We start from the raw sequence: 20640 nt of genomic DNA on the forward strand, positions 1-20640 counted from the left end.
GCTGAGGGACAAGCTTTGCACTTATGTAAACATGAGAGCGCTTGTTTATCAGATTACATAGTTAGACGTAAACTGCAAAGTTAATCTGGCTCTTCCCATCTGAGGAAGAAAACAGGTTAACTGTTACAAATCATGCTGTATTTTCCCTACCTGTTTGTTTCTGCCTATAAAAGAAATAGACTTGCCTAGTTCCAGTGACAATTGAATTGTCCAGGGTCAATTAAATTGTCCATGCCATATGCCTTTGTCTGATTTCTTTACAAGTTTACACAGATTGTTCAACCTTGCAGGTAGATCTTGAGGTTCTAGTTTTAAAGAGGGAAGGAGGGAGAGGGAGAGAAAATCCCATAAGCTGATGTATTTCTATGCCTCTGCTAGTATGGTAAGTAAAAATAAACATTGTTTAAAAACCACTCCCAGTATCTTATCCATCCACTCCACAAATAGGATCAAAATAGGGATATTGTTTTATTAGAGAGATTGGTATCAGGAAATAGGATCAGTTTCTGATAAAAAAGAAAGATTAAGAAGGATAGCCATGCATTGAGGCCTTGGTTCCAGTGCATGGCATATACACTAAAATCCCCCCTGAAATCTCCTCCCACCATGCTATTCTTTAACCAAGTTTTTATTCTTGTTCTCATGGCTCATTAAATGGCAGAGTTGGGCTGTTGTCTACCACTGACAGCTTCTCAGCTTATTGAACCACTAAATTAAACCAATGATTATTTGCAGTGATAATAAAATGTCTTTATTGTCTGCATATTTCATCGATTACATTCATTTTGAAAAAAATAGTAAAGTGTCTCCAGTCCTACTTTTAAGGTATATATTAGGAATACTTCTATCAGTAAACATATACAGAGTCAAATGCAGAATAGTCCTTAGCATCAATGATTTCAGCACAAATTAAACCTACAGACCATTAGTTAACATCTTTGTATGGAAAATGTACACACCAATAAATGTACAAAATATGTATGGGACATTAGTTTGATTGATTGTTTATGAAAACATTTGAAATTTGAATATTTGAATCTAAAATATTTGAGATTTGAAATAATGGTGTAACTTCAATGGATGATCTTTCAGGAGGAGTTTTGCTTTCATGCAGAATCAGTTCCTATTGAGTTCATTTGTTCATTGCACTCAGATACGAAAAAGGATATAACTCATTTGATGGGTTAGAAACATTAGAATATATCAGACGATTTGAAGAGAGGCACAAAGGCAAAATCATTATTCCATTATTCCATTATCTGGAATAATTATTTGATAAAAGTTGTTCTGGATTTATTACAACTATGCAAAACAAACCCAAAAAAGAACTCTTTTAGAAACTTCACTCATCATGCTGAGATAATTCTTCCAAGTGTCCTCAGAATTCCTATGAATGTCTTGCCTTTGCTGGACCTCCAGATCTGTCTGGAATTTTGACCTGTCATGAACTGAGGGACACATGAAATAGGCAGAAACCCACCTGTGAATTTCTGTGTATCCTATTGAGCAGTTTAGGAACATTTTATCATCCCAAGATATCCCCACCAATGCTTTCTCTTAAAAGATTATATTCATCTTGAATTTCATTTTAGGCAAAATTCTTTGATAGTTGTAGTAAAAAACTGTGATTTTGAAGTCATGTTTATAGGGACATTTTCTAGTGAAAGGGAGAATACAAGGTCATTCTTTAGCCACTCAAATAGGAATGATAGATTAAGTGCTAAGGGGCTGTTAATCACCACTCCTTAATTTTGTGTATGCAACTGAAAGGCAGCAATATGGTGTACTTCCTCCCTGTGCCTTACTTGTCTAACTTTGATATGCAGTTATCAAAATAACAGATTTACAGCATAACAGATCACAGGATTTATACGAGTTAACTAGCATACATATGTACAGCTTTAGGTAGATCACTCTGAAGTAATATTTACAGTGTAAACATCAACTTTTATTATATTATATAAGAAACAAAAATATCACAAATTTCACTTCACAATATATTTGTTTTGGTTTAAATACTGAAATTATTTCTTTGAAATACTATGAGAAACTCAAAAAATAGTTTGATCTTGTCTTTAGGACTTTAAAAGGATTTTTTTGCAGGATTTCTTTGTTAAGTCGTCTTCAAAGGTTCTGAGAAGGAAAGAAAGAAAGAAAGAAAGAAAGAAAGAAAGAAAGAAAGAGCCTTTTAGAGACATTAATTTAAAAAGGAATGACATCCCCCCCCTGCCTTAAGTTTGATTCAAAGATTGTACAGAAGCCATTAACTTAAAAGCAAAAGAATTCAGAAGACTAGAAATTGCTGTTAGTGGATTTGAAGTCTGGCTGGTTAACAAACTTTATGGAACATGCCTCTTCTTACAGTACCTCTTTTGGTATGTAAGGTGCCTAGAAAATTTTTGGCGCAGTTCTCCACACTATGAAAGAAATCAAGGGAATGTGTACCACTTTGGCCCAGCATTAACAAGTTGAAATGTAAGCTTTTCCATCTGCACAGCTTTTCTGAAATGAGGTTGAAGATTTCACAAAATAGATTGACACTGGATGCATGCAACATTTTCAAAGAGCAAGTTCCTGCCTAGGGGAACAGTCTAGTGATGGTCATAAAAGCAATAGATAAGATAAATACAGTGCACCCATGCCATACATGCGTGCACCATACATGGCTTTAACCTTATGGGGAAGCGAAGCTGTGGGAGAAACAATGGCACGTGTGCCTGTAGTGCGCACAATGCACCGCACACAGGAGCATGGTCCCACTGAAACAAAGGAGGTTTGAACATATGTGTTTTTCCCCATTTTGTTCATTTTACATTTTATGCATTTTATAGGACATCTAAAAGACAAACCTCACTTTACTGTTAGGATAAGATTATGCATATTATGGAAACAAAGAAAAAACCCCAAACTCATCTAGATAAATTCAAAGTTCAGTAATAGAGTGAGAGGAGGAAGCATCATTTATTTGGTGGTAACTGCCAGAATCTACCCATATTATCTGTGGTATCCACTGATAAGCAACCCATGACTTTCCTCAATGCCCCTTTTGACCTAGACTTAATCTACACAAAGACTATACCCCAGCTCGACTGTGTAGTATCCCTGCCCCAGTTTGACCCCCTTTACCGCCACACACACATGCTTTAAATCAAACTGAAATCAGTTTGGAAAGCCACACAGGACCACCACTGCATAGTGGTGCAAGGAGGGTGTTTCTACTATATGCACGTGTTCACCATATTGGTTTTTTTCTTGTCACATGATCACAGCTGCTGCAGTAGGTTTTTTTAAGTGGGATTCCCACAACATAGGTGCATATTTGCGTAATCAAAAAAAAATCCCTTTATTTTCCCTTTATTCTGATTGCCCAGCTATGTTTCTATAACGTAAAGCTGGTAGAGAAGGTGGAGGTGAAATGCTGATTTGTGAAAAGGTGCTTACAAACACCAAATCCAAAAGAAGAAGAAGAATGGCAATTAAATCATCCTCATCCTCATCATCCTGCTTTCCCCCCAAAATTAGGACTCAGAGCACTTACAATTTCAAAGAACAGCACAATTAAAAACAACAACACCTTTTCTGGATTGTGATACAAACAAGGGAGCTACCCTTCCATGGCAGGAACAATCAGATGACCTAGGTGACCATCCAACAACCTGCCCCCCTCACCCCTAATTCCACCACAATCCCAGTTCAGGTGTTATATTTCAAAACCTGGTTTTTCCCCAAAACAGTGACCTGAGATTTTTAAAAATTGGCTTAAAGTCCTCAGGCATTGAAAGAGAAGTGTTTTCATACTGTGTTCCAACAGGACCAGGACTCATTATTTAGCCTGTATAGATTCAGTATACAACAACCCACTATCCAAGAGCTTGTTTAAGTATGCCTGATGTGCAGGAGCTACTTTTGGGATATCCAGGAGCAGCTTTGATTTCAATTAATCAGAAGGGTGTAAGAAAAAAGAAAGGTGTGGGTAGACTTTTATTTTTTTTAATTTAAAGAAATGTCAGTGTGATTATCCTCAGAGACACAGTGTTCACCCTAATTAAACAGGAGTCAAGTAGGGTGTCATGGCTTAGTGCACACAGCCTAAGAAAAACCCAAGTGAGCAAATCAAATTAACAGTATCGAACCACTAATTTTCATTAGAAGTACTTCACAGAAATCACACAGTTATTTAATGCATCCAATTATCTTTCTGAGAGATGATACCCATAAAAATGTCATATGGGAGTCATGTCATTAAGAGTGATGTCTCGGAGAACTCACCTTGTGATTTGTGTGAAAATGATGCACACCTTTAAAGGTAAAGTAATTCCTAGACTCTTGAAAAAGTTACCCTTTTGGACTACAACTCCCAGAATCCCCAAGCCAGCATAGCCATTGGTTGTTGAATCCAAATGACTTTTCCAAACAAGCTCTGATGAGAAGAAAGAGGTTCTAACTTACCAAGGGGAGATGGTTCAGCAGTTCAAGCTCATCTACAGTGACATCATCATAGTTTTCTGAAAATGCAGGTTCAAGCAGTTCTGTTTCTTCTCGAAGGCTGGATGGGTTCAGTTCTTCCTGGCTGTGTTGGAGAGCACAAATATACATTTTGTTCAACATGGGGAACATATAATTTTAGGCACTTTCTCTCTATTGCATTTATTGGCCTTTGTTTAAAAACTGACATAGCTTCATTGTGTAGAGCAATACACTGTGCAATATAAAATGGGACACAGGACTTTTATAGAAATCAGTTTTCTTCAAGACACAATGCAGAAAATTTTGTTTCATAATTATACAATAATGGTTGAAAACAAAAGGGTGAGCCTTGCATAGACAGACAGATATTCACTTGGATTATGATCCATTTTATTTCACTGCACAATCCATGTTCTTTCAAGCTATTTTTATTATAAATTGCTCTATGTAGAAAGGCACTGTGAGGAAACTCTGCTTGTGCTTTTCTAGACATTAAAGGGAAGCTTGTGTTACTAGCTCATTACTGCTCTAGGCATTTAAAAACTGCACATCCTTTATTCCTCCTCTCTTCCTACCTTCTTTTCCCAGTTAAAACAGAGTTCAAATACTTCTTCACAGCCATCTGCTTTCGAAAGCGGCTGTAGTTGTCAGTGAAGACAGCATCTGAGTGGCGTTTGACTGGCATCTGTTCATCAAGGGGACTGTTATTCCTTGAACACCAAAGAGAACTACAATTAGCACATTAATTCTCAGCCACCAAAACATATAAGTCCCTATTGCTAAAATCTGCTCTGCTGATAGCAAGTTCATTCTCAGTTGTCCTTAACCACATAAACCCTATGGCTTCATTTATAGACCTCCGTCTGTTTTCTAATTAAATATGCCTGATTAATTGTCTCTTAAATCAGTTGTAGTTTATTGGCAAAGCACATGTTTTGCATGCAAAAGGGTGTCAGGCTTAACTCATAGCCTCTTCAAATAATGCTAGGAAAGACTATTCCAGTTAGTATGTAGAGAGCTCTTGTAGCACCTTGAGACTAACTGAAAGAAAGAAGTTGGCAGCATGAGCTTTCGTAGGCTTCAGTCTACTTCCTCAGATGCTTTTAAGCCTATGAAAGTTCATGGTGCCAACTTCTTTCTTTCAGTTAGTCTCAAAGATACTACAAGATATCTCTACATACTGATTCTACACACAAACACAGCTATAGCTTTGTATTCCAGTCAGTGTTGACACTACTAGAGTGGAATGGATAAATGATGTCCCTCTGTAGGAGGTGGCTTCCTATGTTTCAAGGAAAGTCAGTGTAGGCATCCTGAGGAAAATAAAGTGTGGTAAAATATAGATATGTATCTTATTGATTTCAAATATTCTACTATTTGTAGCTCTTACTCAGAGGAAATACAATATAAAAAGATATACACCCTTCATGTAAGCTAAGGAAGAGGCATTAGGGATCACATTGCAAACATACATTGGATAATGGAGCATATAAGGGAATTGTAGAAGAAAAACTGCATGTGCTTTTTTTGCCTTCAGCAAAGCCTTTGACTACATTGATCAAGAAAAGCTATAGCTTGTGCTAAGCAGAAAGGGAGTGCTGCAACATCTGATTGTTCTGATTCACAACCTGTACTTGGCTCAAGAGGCTGCTGTCAGAACAGAATGTGAATAAACAGAATGGTTCCCAATCAGCAAAGAGGTCAGGCAAGGCTGCATACTATAACCCCATCAATTCAACCTGTATACAGAAAACATTGTACGTAGAGCAGGCCTAGACCCGGAAGCAGAAGAAAGGGATATAGGATGAAGGAACATTTACGGCGTAACTCAGATGACACAATACTGTGAGCAGAAACAAAGAAAGATTGGAGCAATTACTTTAAAAAGTCAAGAAGGAAAGTGGCAAGGTTGGATTAATGCTGAACATTAAAAAAATTAATGACCACAGAAAATCTACAAGAATTCACCCTAGACAACAAGAAAAGTGAAATAGTCAAAGAGTTTCCGTATCTTGGTTCAAATATTGATCAGAATGGATACTGCAGTCAAGAAATCAGAAGATTAGGATTGAGAAGGTCAGTTGTGAAAGAACTGGACAAGATAATAAAGTGCAGAGACATAACTCTGAATACTAAAGTGAGGATAGTCCAGACCATTGTATTCCCCATCACCATGTACTGATTTGTGAGCTGGACAGTGAAAGAAGTTGATAGGAAGAAAATTAACTCATTTGACATGTGGTGCTGGAGAAGAGTGCTGAGGATACAATGGCCCTGTACAGATGGGCCCTTTGTGGTGTGTCCACAATGTGCTAGGGTTGCCTCGGGGCGGTGCGTGCACATGCCCTGCAACCCTAGCATGTCGTGCACGCACCACCGTTATGCAGCACTATACAGATGGTGTGCGTAACGATGACATCGCAGCTGTGCCGCCTCCAAACAGCGCTGTGCAGCTGCGCCGTAACCACGCCTTTGTGGCACTTTGCGGCGCCACAAAAAGGAGCCGCTTTTTGGAGCTCCTTTTCTGTTGTGCAGCAGCGCCACACAATTTGTATGTTGTGGCACTCCTGCGCAGCAAAGAGAGGCACCTCCCTGGCACCTCTTTCTGGTGGTCTGTACTCCGCCAATGGATGGCCAGAAAGACAAGGAAATTGGTCCTTGAACAGCTCAAGCCTGAAGTCTATCTCCAAGTCAATTTGACTAAATTGAGGCTGTAGTAATTTGGCCATATCATGATAAAAAATGAATCATTAGAAAAGACAATGATGTTAGAAAAGATGGAAATCAGTGGAAAACAGTAGAAAGAGAGAAAGACCACATGCCAGTTGGTTAGACTCTATCAGGGAAGATACAGGCCTTGGTCTGCAGGACTTGAGCAGAGAGGCTGAGTACAGGGTGATTTGAAGATGCCTCATTAAGAGGGTCACTATGAGTCAAAGTTAACTCAAGGGCACTTAGTAGCAACAACAAGGCTGTAGCTCTGGCTACTAGTCATATATTGCCTCCAGTATTCAAGGCAATATGTATCTTATTACAAGTTGCTGGAGAACATAAGCAGGATAGTATGATATTGAACTCACATCTTGATGATGGACTTATCATAGACAATACCTTGAGAACTATGAAAAACAGAATGCTAACTAGATAGAACTTTGGTGTGCTTCATGGGAACTCTTCTACTCTTCTTATGGTTGGCAGTAGTTCTTCAAGTTCCTGCCCTCCCATCTTTCTCTGCTATGAAATGCTCTTCAAGAGAATATTTATGCATGCAGAGAATATATACTATCACTTAGCAAAGGTCTCATTGGAGGTGTTTTCTCAAGTCTTCATGATAAAATATTGAGATTTTACCTTCTTTGCTTTTTCTTATACAATCTTCTAACCACTTTTGGCATATTACAAACTGGGTCAGTGCAGTAAGTTTTGTTGATTCATCTAATATTCAGAACTGCATACCCTCCATCATTTCACAGATTAAAACTGCAACATATTTGACCAAGCAACATCATAGTTTGGTCAAAATGGTGAAAAGTTATTAATGAGGAAGAACAGACAGGCCAAGAGAGATTACCATAGTTTGCCTTTTCCAGAGCCTACTGGGAAGGGCAAGACTCTGTCCACTTCTCTCCTCTGCCCCCTGCTGAATTAACTGAGTGCAAACTACACTTGTATTTTGAACTCACTTTTTAGAAACTGACATAAATTGAGGATAAAGGGGGAAAGTGAGACATTTCAAATGTAGCTGAAAAAAATTGGCTCCAAAATCAGGACAATTGGAGGGTATCAGACTGTCCATGGATCCTAAGTTTCATTTCCATTTCCAATTCCTGTTTCTCTCTGTCCTCTGTAACCTTATGCCGCCCACCCCACCCCACCACCCAAATTATACTCTTGAGGATTTGGTCAATTCCAAAACAGAACACCCTGCAGTGGAGTGGGGGATAAAGTAAAAAGACGAAAGCATAAAAAGTCAAGGACAACCCACCACCAACTCCATCACACCCCAAGAAACCTGCATAAAGGGCCAGTTTCTGTTTCTTGCAATCAGGTTTGCTGGACATTTAATAAGATTTTATGTGAAGGTGGTCCCTACTGTAAGAACATGAGACTGGGTTTGTGTATGTCCTATCTTGGCTTTTCATTGTTACCATGTAGGGAGGAAAATGCAAACTACTGCATCAGCTACAATTAAGATTGTACAGCTAGACATCATACGAGAGTTTCCTTCCTCAACCTTGCACAACATGTCTTCACTAAACTTCTTTACTACATAATATATCCATATGCAATAATTGCATAAAATACTCTGATCTTCTTAAACCATTCTTATTGAGAGTTAGTAGGAAAATGCTCTGTACTGGAAAAGGCAAGGTGCAACCACTTACCCAACTCTTTTTCCAATAAGTGATTCCAAATATCTTCTTGCCGAAAGTTGCCCCAGAAGTTTGCTGTAGCCACTTGTGAAGAGTCCATCAGCATGCCTTGCATTTCTGTAATGGAGAATATTGCAGTCAAAACAAACTGTAAATCAGAACTTGAACTTGAAGGGGTAAATATGTTTTTGGACAGAACAGTCCATTGACTGATGTGGAAAGTTCTAGGTGTTGGAGGCTAAAAACATCATTTCCCCATTCTTTTCTCTAATCACATTCATAAGCACACTTAACTATTCACAGTTAAGGTGTACCTAACTATCAAGTCATCACAGTTACAAATATACCACAAATTTCCTCAAAGCTGGAGTGGAATTATTACTAATAACACCTACAGACTGTATGCTTCATGGAGAAGAAGCAAGAGAATGGAAGGAGTCAGTGGGACTGCATCTACACTTCAGAATTAACACAGTTTGGCACCACTTTAACTGCTATGGCTCAATGTTTTGGAATCCTGGGATTTGTTGTTTTGTGAGATTTTTAGCCTTCTCTGACAGAGAGTTCTTGTGCCATAACAGACTACAAATCAGCAGATTCCACAGGATGGAGCCATGGCAGTTAAAGCAGTATCGAACTGCATTAATTCTGCAAATGTGGCAGCAGCCAGAGTTTCAGAGATCATATCATCACTTTATTTTAATTGGTAGCTTTGTGTATTTTTATTTGTAATGGCTGTAAGATATAAAAACCAGCTTTACCTGTCTATAGCTCTGGATACATCATAATAGAACTTTTCATTCTCAGGTAGTGTTGTCTGCAAAATATCGCCTTCAGGTTTTAATGAAACTTGAGCATGATCAGATTCACTTGCCCCCCTCAAATGGCATTCTGTTTCCTAATCTGGTGGAGACAGGAGAGCAAGACAATGTGTGGAGATGCCAGAGAACTGTCATAATTAATTGGGAAGAAACAAAACAGTGCATTTTGACAATCAGGATTGTTAGCAATTATGATGAATACACTTTACAACAAAGAGAGCCAGAATCTGGAAATCCCAGGCAAAGGAAGCTAGGTTGGCTTTGTCGCATCTGGAATTTGTATCCCACCTTTCTACCTGTGTAGGTCACAAGGCAATGTACAATAAAAATTGAAACAAAGCAAAGCTAAACTCCATTAAGCTATAGCTTTAAAGAACAATTTCAAATAATTAAATATGCTATGATATTAAAAACAAAGCACCAAATTTAAATGGTTTAAAAATATTTAAAAATATAACAAGAAAAGGGAAAGAAGGACAACAGATGCATCTGAACTGTAGAAACAATACAGTCTGACACTACATTAAGTGCAGTAGCTCTGTACTATGGAATTCTGGGAATTTACAAGGTCTTCTCCAATGAAGAGTGTGGGTTCCTAAAAAAACCCTACAAATCCCAGGATTCTATACAATGGAACTATAGCAGTTGAAGTAGTGTCAAACAGCATTATTTCAATAGTATAAATGCACCCAACACTTCCCATTCAAAGACCTTTCCACCACAAGTCTTTGGCTTCTGGCAAAAGGAAAGCAGAGATATTGCAACATACCCTCCCATGGAAGGAGGTTCCAGAGCCTGAGAGCAACCACCAAGAAGGTCCTCACTAAATATGTCTGTGAAGCTGATAGAACTGATAAATATGTCAGTAGCCAGCAAAGTTGTTGTAACAAGGACTTTTCTGTTACTCTTATAACCAGCTCTGGATGGTAGTGTGGCTACAGCATCTTGAATCCACAGATGTTTCTAAACATTTTCCAAAGACACAGTCCAATATAATAAACCAAGTAGGGTGTAACCAAGATGTGTTGCCACGGCTAGATCAGATGTCTCAAGGAACAAGGACAGCTATTGCACTAGTTTTTAACTGTACAAATGACTATCACTGAAGCCTGGCTCAGGGCTGAGTCCATGAGTGTACAGTGGGCCCTTGGTATCCACTGGGATTTGATTCCAGGACCTCCTGTGGATACCAAAATCCATGGATGCTCAGGTCCCATTAAATACAATGGCACAGTAAAATTGTGTCCCTTATATAAAATGGCAAAATCAAGGTTTGCCTTTTGAAATTTATTTATTTAATTTTACTATTTTCAAGCTGTGGATAGTTGAATCCATGGATAAAGAATCTGTGGATATGGTAGGCCAACTGTACTCAAGCTGAGTTTTAAGAGGGAATATAACACTATGTAGCAAATAATGAATTCCTAATTCCTGGTCTGCCTTTCAAATCACCGGGTACACTTCTGCCTTGTCTGGCTTTTTCAGTGGAAGAAATATAACTATATTGGAACTATAAAAAGGAGATACAGAGTTGAGTACTAACAGCATGCTGATGACACTGGACCCCAGATTTCCAGGTAACTTCTCCCAGTAGCTTTATACATATTTTAAATATCATGCAGGTCAAAACTGGGCACTGAGGGATCTAGCATGCCAACAACCAGGGAATCAAACAGGAATCTCCCAGTACTACCTTCCACCTCACCCCTCCAACATTGGAGCTTATTGCACGTACATTTAACTTGACTGCACCCTAATAGGATGCAGATGGGATGCAGGATGAAGATGAGAATTATCGCACATAATTCACCAACAATTCTGCAGGTCAAGTACAGCTTGGTTGCATCCTGGCTCCCAGGCACGCTTCAGAGGCTGCTTTTCAAAGTTGGAAAGCTCTTGGCTTGGGAAAATGGCCACCAAAGCATGCCTGGGATCCAGGATGCAGCTGGGCTGTACTTGGCCGGCAGAATTGGTGGCAAATTATGTGTGATAATTCCCGCCTGCATCCTGCATCCAGCATCCCAGCTGCATGCCCTTAGGGTGCAGTCAGTGCAGTGCGTTTGATAATCCCCAGTGTAAAACAGTGCACTAAGAGTAGCCCAGAAGGATACTATAATTAATGATACTGAAAGCTAAGCAGTCTAGCAGAAACAACAAAAACACTTTCCCTGGCCTAGTACTCAAAAACAATCTTCATCCCATAAACAGTCAGGAAGCCAGATTGAAACAAATCTACATAATCTATCTCATCAAGGAACCCCTAGGCCTAAAATGTCACCACATGTTTTAGGACATTTCCCAAAAACAAAATATTGGAATATTGAGTCCACCAGTGTGACCAAATCCATCTCCATGCCATGGCCGGGTCATAAATATAGCCAGTCCCTCCATCAGGAGGCAAAGATATTTTTATTCAGAGATTCCCTTGGCATTTAAACTGCATTTCTGTAGAAGCATCTTTTAAAGAAGTGCCTTTTAACAATCTATTTATGTATTCTTAATTATGTTTCAACTGGTTTTTTTTAATTTTTCATTTTGTTTCTGTTTGACATTTTATCATTTTGAATTAAACTGAGCTCCAATTTGGCATATATAAATATAATTTAAAACAGAAATGCATGCATTTCAAATCATTAGGACTTAAAGTCAAAGTTATTGGTTGATATCTACAATAATTCATCTAATGGAGTTTCTGTGAGAGAGAACATTGCTGTGAGTAATTTATAAGTTTACAAAATGTTTGCACCATGTTGTGCAAAAATAAAATGAAATAAATAAATAAAAATAAACAAACAGCATATTTTCACTCAATGCAAACAAGTTTCAAAGATAATGACAATAAAAATATTTTATTTCATAATCCTTCAATCAATTTAATAAAATGTGTTTCTTTGCTTGCTTGCTTTTTATATTTCTTACAGCTGTTTATACTTGGCATCCTGCAGAGCAGTCTTGTATCTGGAAGGAAGACAAGAGCAGGCTGATCTATCTGGTAATTCCTAAAGCATCAAATGCATGGGAATTGGGGATAGATGAAATATTTTCATGAGATGAGAAGAAAGGGATTAGAGGTCTGTATTCAATGGGGTCTATAGGCTCATGGGTGGGTTCGATTGTGGGTGGAGATACTATTTTTGGTGCAGAAAATACTGTTTTCTATGCAAAAATGCTATGTGTGAATTTTGCACAGAATAAGTGTTGAAATGTGAATTGTTTTCAAAAACTGTGCAGTTGTTGAAAGCTTTCTAATAGTGAGAAGAAAATTGCTCACAACACTCAATGATTCTCTCAATAAAACAATTAACAAAGAATTATCATACATACACTATCACACATACACTTATCTGAGATCCAAACTATTTTGGTAGAAATGCACTTACCCTGAGAGATTAGATCTACAGGTTAGGAATACTCCATCATCCTACACTGTTCTTGGAAGTTAAGGGGTGGTAGTAACAGGGTTGGCCCTGGTTATTACTTGGATGAGAGACTGCCAACAAATACAAAATTCTGTAGGCTATGTTTCAGAGGAAGGAACCAGCAAAACCAACTATGAGTATTCTTTGCTTAGAAAAACCATATGAAATTCATGGGGTCATCATAAGTTGATAAGTGGCTTGAAGGCATGTACATACACAGTAGAAAGGAATATGTTTCCACAGATACATTCAGTGCATTAACTGTAGCCTTTCATGCCATTTTTTTTCCATGACTTGATTATATCACATTTACACTATTTCAGCACATCCTACACAGGGCTACAGGGCGGGCCTGTCCATCTGATCTTTTATAGCTGATTTCAAAGCACACTCCCACTTCTGACTAGATAGAATGGAAAATAGACAACAATTTGGTCATTTTTAATGATTGGTAGCAGTATTGCTGTCTGTTTTATTGATTGTATTTTAGATAATTGTATTTGTATTTTGTACTGTTAATTTTATTTTTGTTGTAATCCCAACTCAATCTGCAGGGAGAGGCGGGAAATATAAATAAAATTATTATTATTATTATTATTATTATTATTACATTTGAAGAGTATTTGAAACCTTGAGTTGGTGAAAAATGGGGCACTTGATTTGCTAGGTGATATAATTTAAAAAGACTATATTATCCCAGTATTGAAAAACCTTCAGTTTTCAGATTTTTGGATTCAATTTAAGGCATTGATTTTACTCCTATTACTCTGTGTGACCCAATGGTTAAGGCAGGAGTGAGAATAAAGTGGTCCTTCAGATGTTATTGGATTATACCTCCCATCATTTCTACTCAACATAGCCAATAGTGAGACATGCTGGGAACAGAAGTCCCAGAACATGTGGAGAGCTGTATGATTTCCACCCCTAATCTTAAAGCACACATTTCATGGTGTACACTTTCCATCTATTGATATCTGCAGCAGAAACCAGTCAGAGTTCCACTGCCAGTAAAGGAAAGCCATGTGGCATATTTTTTAGTTCTATTAAATATGTTTGTTTTAATTTAAATACATGGTTACTTCCTTCTTTGGTTTGTATAATTTATAAATTAATAGGTTTTTTTCAAACCTGCACACAAAAGGCTCAGATAAAAGACATCCAGTGTATAGACTTCACTGAAAAAAAGACAGCACTGTTTGAACTTCAGGGGGGAACACACCCACTAGTGCTTAGAATGCGCACATGAATAATGGACAGTGCTATTTTAATATCCTTTCTACTCCTTCAGTTGTTGTTTCTGAGTGTGTGTTTCTTTTTTCTTTCTAACATAATTCATCCCTAAACTTTCGAGTGTAATTACACTGGGCATGGTTCTTCTGCAGAGTCAGCATGATATAGTGGTTTACGTACTGAACTCTGGAAGGCCAGGGTTTGAACCTCCTCTCAGCTATGGGAACCCACTGGGTAACCTTGGGCACATCATACTCTCTCAGCCTCAGAAGAAGGCAAGGGCAACCCTCTCTGAACAAGTCCTGCCAAGAAAATTCTGTGATAGGTTTGGATTAGGGTCATTGTAGATCAGAAATGTCTTGAAGGCGCACAGCAATGATACTTCTTCAGTGTGCTATGGAATCCTTTTTTCAGGGGTCTTAAGGCACTGCAGATCTTCCCCTACTTAAATGAAGAGAGGGACCTGCCTCCAAAGAAGGAAGTCCATCTGCAGTGTTCTCCCTGGATGGCAAGAAAATCTTCTCTTGCCTCTCGCTACTGCTGCTATGACAGTGATAAGGGCAACAGGAATGCTGCAGCAGTGATGGCTAGTGAAGCCAGCCTTTATAGGAGCTGTCCAAAGTGCTGAATTTGTTTAAGGGACAGAGTCCAGACCCTTGGATAGCTCCTTTAAAATATAGGCTAAAAGCCATGAATCACCACTAAGTTACAGTACTGTGCAAAGGTAATCTTAGGAGGTTTTAGCCCTATTCACGGGTTCACTATCTAGAATTAGTAGTGTGTGTGTGTGTGTGTGTGTGTGAGAGAGAGAGAGAGAGAGAGAGAGAAGCCTATTGCCCTCTGCCATCACTCTCATCTGAAGAATAATTTGTGAAGAAGGGAGCTCTTCCTGGATGCTTCCATTAAATTTAGAGCATGGCAACCAAAGTTCCAGGGCACATGAGAGCACCACTGCACATACCAAAAATATTTTCACTTCAGAGTGTTGGTCACTATACATGGTATAGTGTATTTTCCTCCTTGCATATTCACACAGTCTAAATAAGTGAATGCCTGAATCACAGTAGAATGATCATGCAATCTACACACCTGGAACAGGACTGAAGCAATGTTACCCTTGGAACTGGCAGAGTGGATTTTTCATCTACTAGAGACCACAGGAGGAACATTTTTAAATTTTAAAAAAATGTTTTGTAACTCATTGGAGTTGTGCAACTATTATTTCTACAATTTTTACTATAAATGATGTTGTTCTGTACTATTTCTTCTCTATCCTATAATACACTGTTGTTCCAGCTCAAATACAATAGCTCTTCATCCCTAATCTTTCTTCCCATCCAGTCAAAAGCTCTTTATAAACATTTTCAAAACTACTTTAGGTATTATGTTTTACATCCTAAAATTTATTATGCAAAAGAATCTCGTAGCACCTTTGAGATTGAGGGAAAGAAGTTGTAGCATAAGCTTTCATAGACTACATTAAGGAAGTAGACTAAGGGTTTAAACACACAGCCCTAAGGGCCTAAACAAAGTGCCAGAATGGGGCTGCGGCAACAGCATGCTGTGCCCCAATCCAATGTTTTTCTGGGCCAAAAAGAAGCTGCAAAATGGCGGCTTGGGGGTGGAGTCAGGGGCATGGGGCCCTCAGTGCCAGCCCTTTTGGCCAACCTGTTTAGCCTCTAAGTCTATGAAAGCATATGCTACAAGTTTTTTCTCTCAGTTAGTCTCAAAGGTGCTACAAGTTCCCTTTGTATACTGATATTCAAGACTAAAATAACTATGTCTTTGAATTCTACATCCTAAAATTTAGGAGACAATTTAAGAGAGATACTAGCCAATAGGTGTTGTACAGCTCCTTCCCCTTCCAAAGAACAAATCATATCTTCAGTTTCAGTCTGTACTGTATAAAAAGAATACCCCTCAAATATTTATTACAGAATAGAAAAAAAAATCTAGGATTGATAGTAATTGCATTTCAAACCAATTCTTCTTTCTTAAATATTACAGCTGTCTTCACCTTAACTCCTCATGTTTCTGTTGAATTTTTAATGCAAATTAAGTTTCTATAAAATCACATATAACTTACATACGTACAACACAGAAAATATAAAGTTCTTTGCCATTTGTGTTAGTTTTGATGAATATCCATATTACAATCTGACATACTGGTTTTACATCTTGATGCAGATCACCTCCATATCACTTAACTTAGTCTACAGCTTTGAACAGGATTCTTCTTTGTCAATTCTAATGATGTTCGAACAGTGATTACAAAAATAGCCAGATCCCTTTTGGAAGGAGCAAACTGTTTCTGATAGGGCAGTGCCATCCTTGAAGGAAAGTGGTTCAAACAAAGAGCCCTTTCATCTCATTCTGCCACTTCTGTGTCAGTTAACAAGCTATTAGAGCATATATGAGGCTTCTGAAGCTGAAACTGAGTTGGCTAGCATTCACCACTAATGACAGCTAGACTAGGCAGGCACCAAGACTATTTTCAGTGCTAACGCCCAGCTAGCTTATAATGGCAATCATAAAGGGTATGGATAAAACAACCAGTAATTGTGCAGCTTGAATCTGGATTTGTAAAGACAGTAGGCTTCTCCTCATCCCATTCCCACCCAAATACCAAAATTCCTATTTTTACTTATCAGTCTGTGTCATCACTCTTTACTCGCCCTGTCCTTCTGGGATAGCTACTGCCTTCTCTAGAATTGTGGAAACATCACCATTTCATAATTATGAGGTATTTCTGAGGAGGAGCCTTGAATCTATACAATCACAATTAATAATATTCATTAGATTTAGTGGAATGCATGATCCATAAGCCTTATGTGCTCAACATAACCATGGTGAGGGAATGTATCACTGTATATGAAGTGTGCAGACACTTAAATGACAATGTTAATCATTTTACCAGCATAGGACTTTTTCTGCAAAACCAAGAACCCTTTATTTTCCACTGTAAGGCTTATACAACTGAATAAATGGCCTGTACAAACTTCATCTAGACATTCAACTGTTTGCAGGTTATGGTACAGGGCCTGCAACTGTAGCACCATTTATTTCCAGAGTTCTCTTGTCTGGCTACAACTCATGCCATCTTCTGGACTGTATACTGTCTTTAAGATGAAATGAAAGAGTCGGCAAGTTGATATGTAAGGATGTCCATTTTGAGAAACTGAATGTGCATATTTGCTAAACATTATTTTCTAACATGTTGAATTCATGCTTTTAATTTTACTATATGTATTCCTTAAATAAAACTGACCTGAAGTCTGTGTCTGCACATGTCATTAATGACTAACAAATTTATTATGGCATATTCATAGACTACATCCTACTTCATCAGATGTGTGTGTGTGTCCTTTCATCAGAATTTGGAAACATAACTAACCAACCTTGTGAAAGATTGTGGGAGCTGTAGTTCAAAGCCCTGCCTTCCATAAGGAGAAAATGCTGGTAAGCCAAATGTCAGGCAACCTGAGGACATTTTTAAGGACATTGAAATCAATATTTAATGAACATTTTTGGCTAATTTTAATCTAGATCAGTAGATTGCTTGCTGTTGTTGTGTGTCTGCATGTTGTTTTTGACCTACGGTAATGCAAATCTAGCATGGGTTTTTTTGGGGCAAGATTTGTTCATAGAGAATTTGCCATTGCCTTCCTCTGAGGCTGTGAGAGTATGACTTGCCCAAGGTAACTCAGTGGATTTCTATGGCTGAGCGGAGATTTGAACCCTGGTTCCCCAGAACACTACTCCAGTACTTAACCCACTGAACCATGCTGGGTCTCTCTCAATAGAGTGCAATGCTCAGTAAATATATCCATTGTTCTTCCTTTCTTGTTGACTAGCTATCAATTTCTAGTTTGCTTCACATATTGAGTTCTGTGACAGATATCCAAATATTTTGACAGATTTGCAAATCAAACCATTTATTTCCAGATAGGTTTAAGTAAAGAAGTCTTACCTCATAGCTGAATATGTTCCCAGAGGAGGTAAAGCAGCAGTTCGGGAGCAGAGAACATAAAGGAGGGAAAAGGACAGGAGAAGTTTGGAGCCACTTCTGTGTTCCATTTCTTTGGACCTGGATTGGCAACAATGATACAAATATCAGTATTCAGGTCTTGCATAAACAAACACATTGTCTATGAGATATTTGCCAGGAAAATATGAAGTTTGTTTTACAGAGAAAGGGAAGTTGAAGTGATGCATGTCTCACATCTCAGAATATTAAACAAGAATACAAACTGAACATGTTCACTTAGATGTCAAAAGACAAACTTCAGATATTCATGTTATAAAATATATGATGACTGTCAGAGGGAATATATTTTCTTATGTTGCAAATGTGAAATAAATTGTAGAAAATTCAGTAGTGAAAAAACTGATGCTAGACTCACGAAGACCTCTTTTTTTTTAAACATGAATAGAAATAAGAACCTTGGTGTTGTCTTGATTGCACTTGTGTACATTTTACCATTTTACAATTGCTATTTTGGTAAGGTACAATGTTTAAATTACAGAGATGCTTTAAATAAAATTTGACTTTAGAAAGTGTCTGGTCTGGAAGTAACTTAGAGACTGGTAGAAACAGAAATGGGTGCATTGACTGACTAACAAACAATTTTACTAATTATATGTAATTAAAGTGTCAAAGTATTAACTTACATCATGTAGGTTTTTAAGTGGTGTAATCTTCTTGCTAAAATTGCATTACATAGCTTCTGCATTTCTACTAGACTAAGACCAAAGGTGCAGGCTTAATGTACTGAATTTTCTTTGAAATGTGATAACAAATAAAAGCGCTTTGCAACAAAATGCAGCAGTTGCTTTGGGGCACTGTTAAACTAAGTGGGAATTAGTCCATGAATTTTGCTTTCAGGATTTTAGAACTGGAGAGAATCTACTAATGAGCTGGAAAGAGCTTTCACATGGTTGCAATCAATAATCATTCAATCTCATGCAAAACCACTGACATTGTTTTACAACAGCAACAACACACAAAGGTACAAGATTTGAACAATGTGGTTAATATTCAAGTGAATGCCATTGACATTTAAGTGGGCGATTTCAGGGGAAGCTTTATGTACAGCATAACCTGTTCTTTAAAGATGGTTGACCTAGAGGAGAGTTAGACAAAAGACAAAAAAATGGGGGAATTGGGGAAAATAACACAACATTGTGATTAAAGACTAAGACTAACAGTTAAAACTAAGTTAAAAAGCAATATTCAGAGATGGAGGCTATAATTTTTCCCAAAGCTAAAAAAACCTTCAGTTATCTGAGAGATAGGTTTTAAAATATATCAAACCAAAGGGTTTCCTTGAATAAATTCCTTTTTAATCATGTAAATGAACTTTTCCCATCTCATGTTTTTACTTCAAGGCATTCCTCCCCACACCAACATACACTTACTTAAATAGTTAAGAAAGAACTTGCTTTAAATTGGTATAAAAATGACCATGGCAAAACAGAAACAAGAAACTTTTACTTACAAAGGAGGGAGAAGGTTTTCTTTTCTTTTCACGAACAGGAGAATATCTTGGTCACAAGCAACCTTGGGAGCTCTCCTGAGTGCTGAATTTTTCTGCTGCTCTTTTGGCTGTTCTGCAAGTTTCTTATTCAGGTATTGAACTGGAGTGTTGAAGGCAAAGTCTTTGTGCTGCTCCCTCCCTCTAACTGCTGGTCTGAAGTTTACCAGCCCTCCTTCCTAGACTAATGCCTCCCCTCCCCTTCAGTGCACTCTGTGCAGCCTTTCAAACTGCTTCATTTTATAGGGTTTATATATATGTATCAACAGAGGGCCACTTCTCTACTCCGACAAGCAATCACGTTACATTGAAGACGTCACACTCCCAAGGGGATGGATTGGAAATATCTATGATGGCTTTGTTCAGGATGTTATGAGACAAAGGAAGTTCATATTTAATTCATGGGAAGCCCCCTCTTTCATGCTTAAATTGACTTATGGCTATATTGATGAATGACTGAACATGAGTAACATTAGGCTGGGAAAAGAATCCAGCTTTTAGAATGTAGGGCTAAATCCTGCCTTAAGGATCATGGAATTAGGCTTGTATCATTAAGTGCCAATTGAAAACGATGGGTTGTTTCTCCACCTGAATCCATGATTTTAAAGGAAATGAAGGGTTAGAGATGCAAAGCACTTTGATGTTTCTGTAGAAAATCAGAATGGAATCTCACAACACTTGGCATGGTTTCATTGTCCTTCTGAATATTTCTAAATGCTATCATCCAAGCATGGCTTCATTAGACTACACATTTAAACAAATGTTTAGTATATTGTAAGTTTGGGGACCCAAATTT

General features: G+C 38.0%; 1 protein-coding gene across 1 annotated transcript; it reads right to left on the reverse strand.

Annotated features, from left to right (window-relative positions):
- Positions 1 to 755: 755 nt before the first annotated feature.
- Positions 756 to 20009, reverse strand: LOC121918862 (vasoactive intestinal peptide). Its single transcript, XM_042444861.1, is given in 8 exon segments — positions 756 to 2133; positions 4450 to 4570; positions 5043 to 5177; positions 8853 to 8957; positions 9602 to 9717; positions 9719 to 9743; positions 18281 to 18397; positions 19809 to 20009. Coding segments are annotated over 7 exon segments (618 nt in total). The 5' UTR covers positions 18388 to 18397; positions 19809 to 20009; the 3' UTR covers positions 756 to 2124.
- Between the last annotated feature and the right edge of the window lie 631 nt (positions 20010 to 20640).

Source organism: Sceloporus undulatus, chromosome 1, assembly GCF_019175285.1.
Source record: "Sceloporus undulatus isolate JIND9_A2432 ecotype Alabama chromosome 1, SceUnd_v1.1, whole genome shotgun sequence".
Lineage (NCBI taxonomy): Eukaryota > Metazoa > Chordata > Lepidosauria > Squamata > Phrynosomatidae > Sceloporus > Sceloporus undulatus.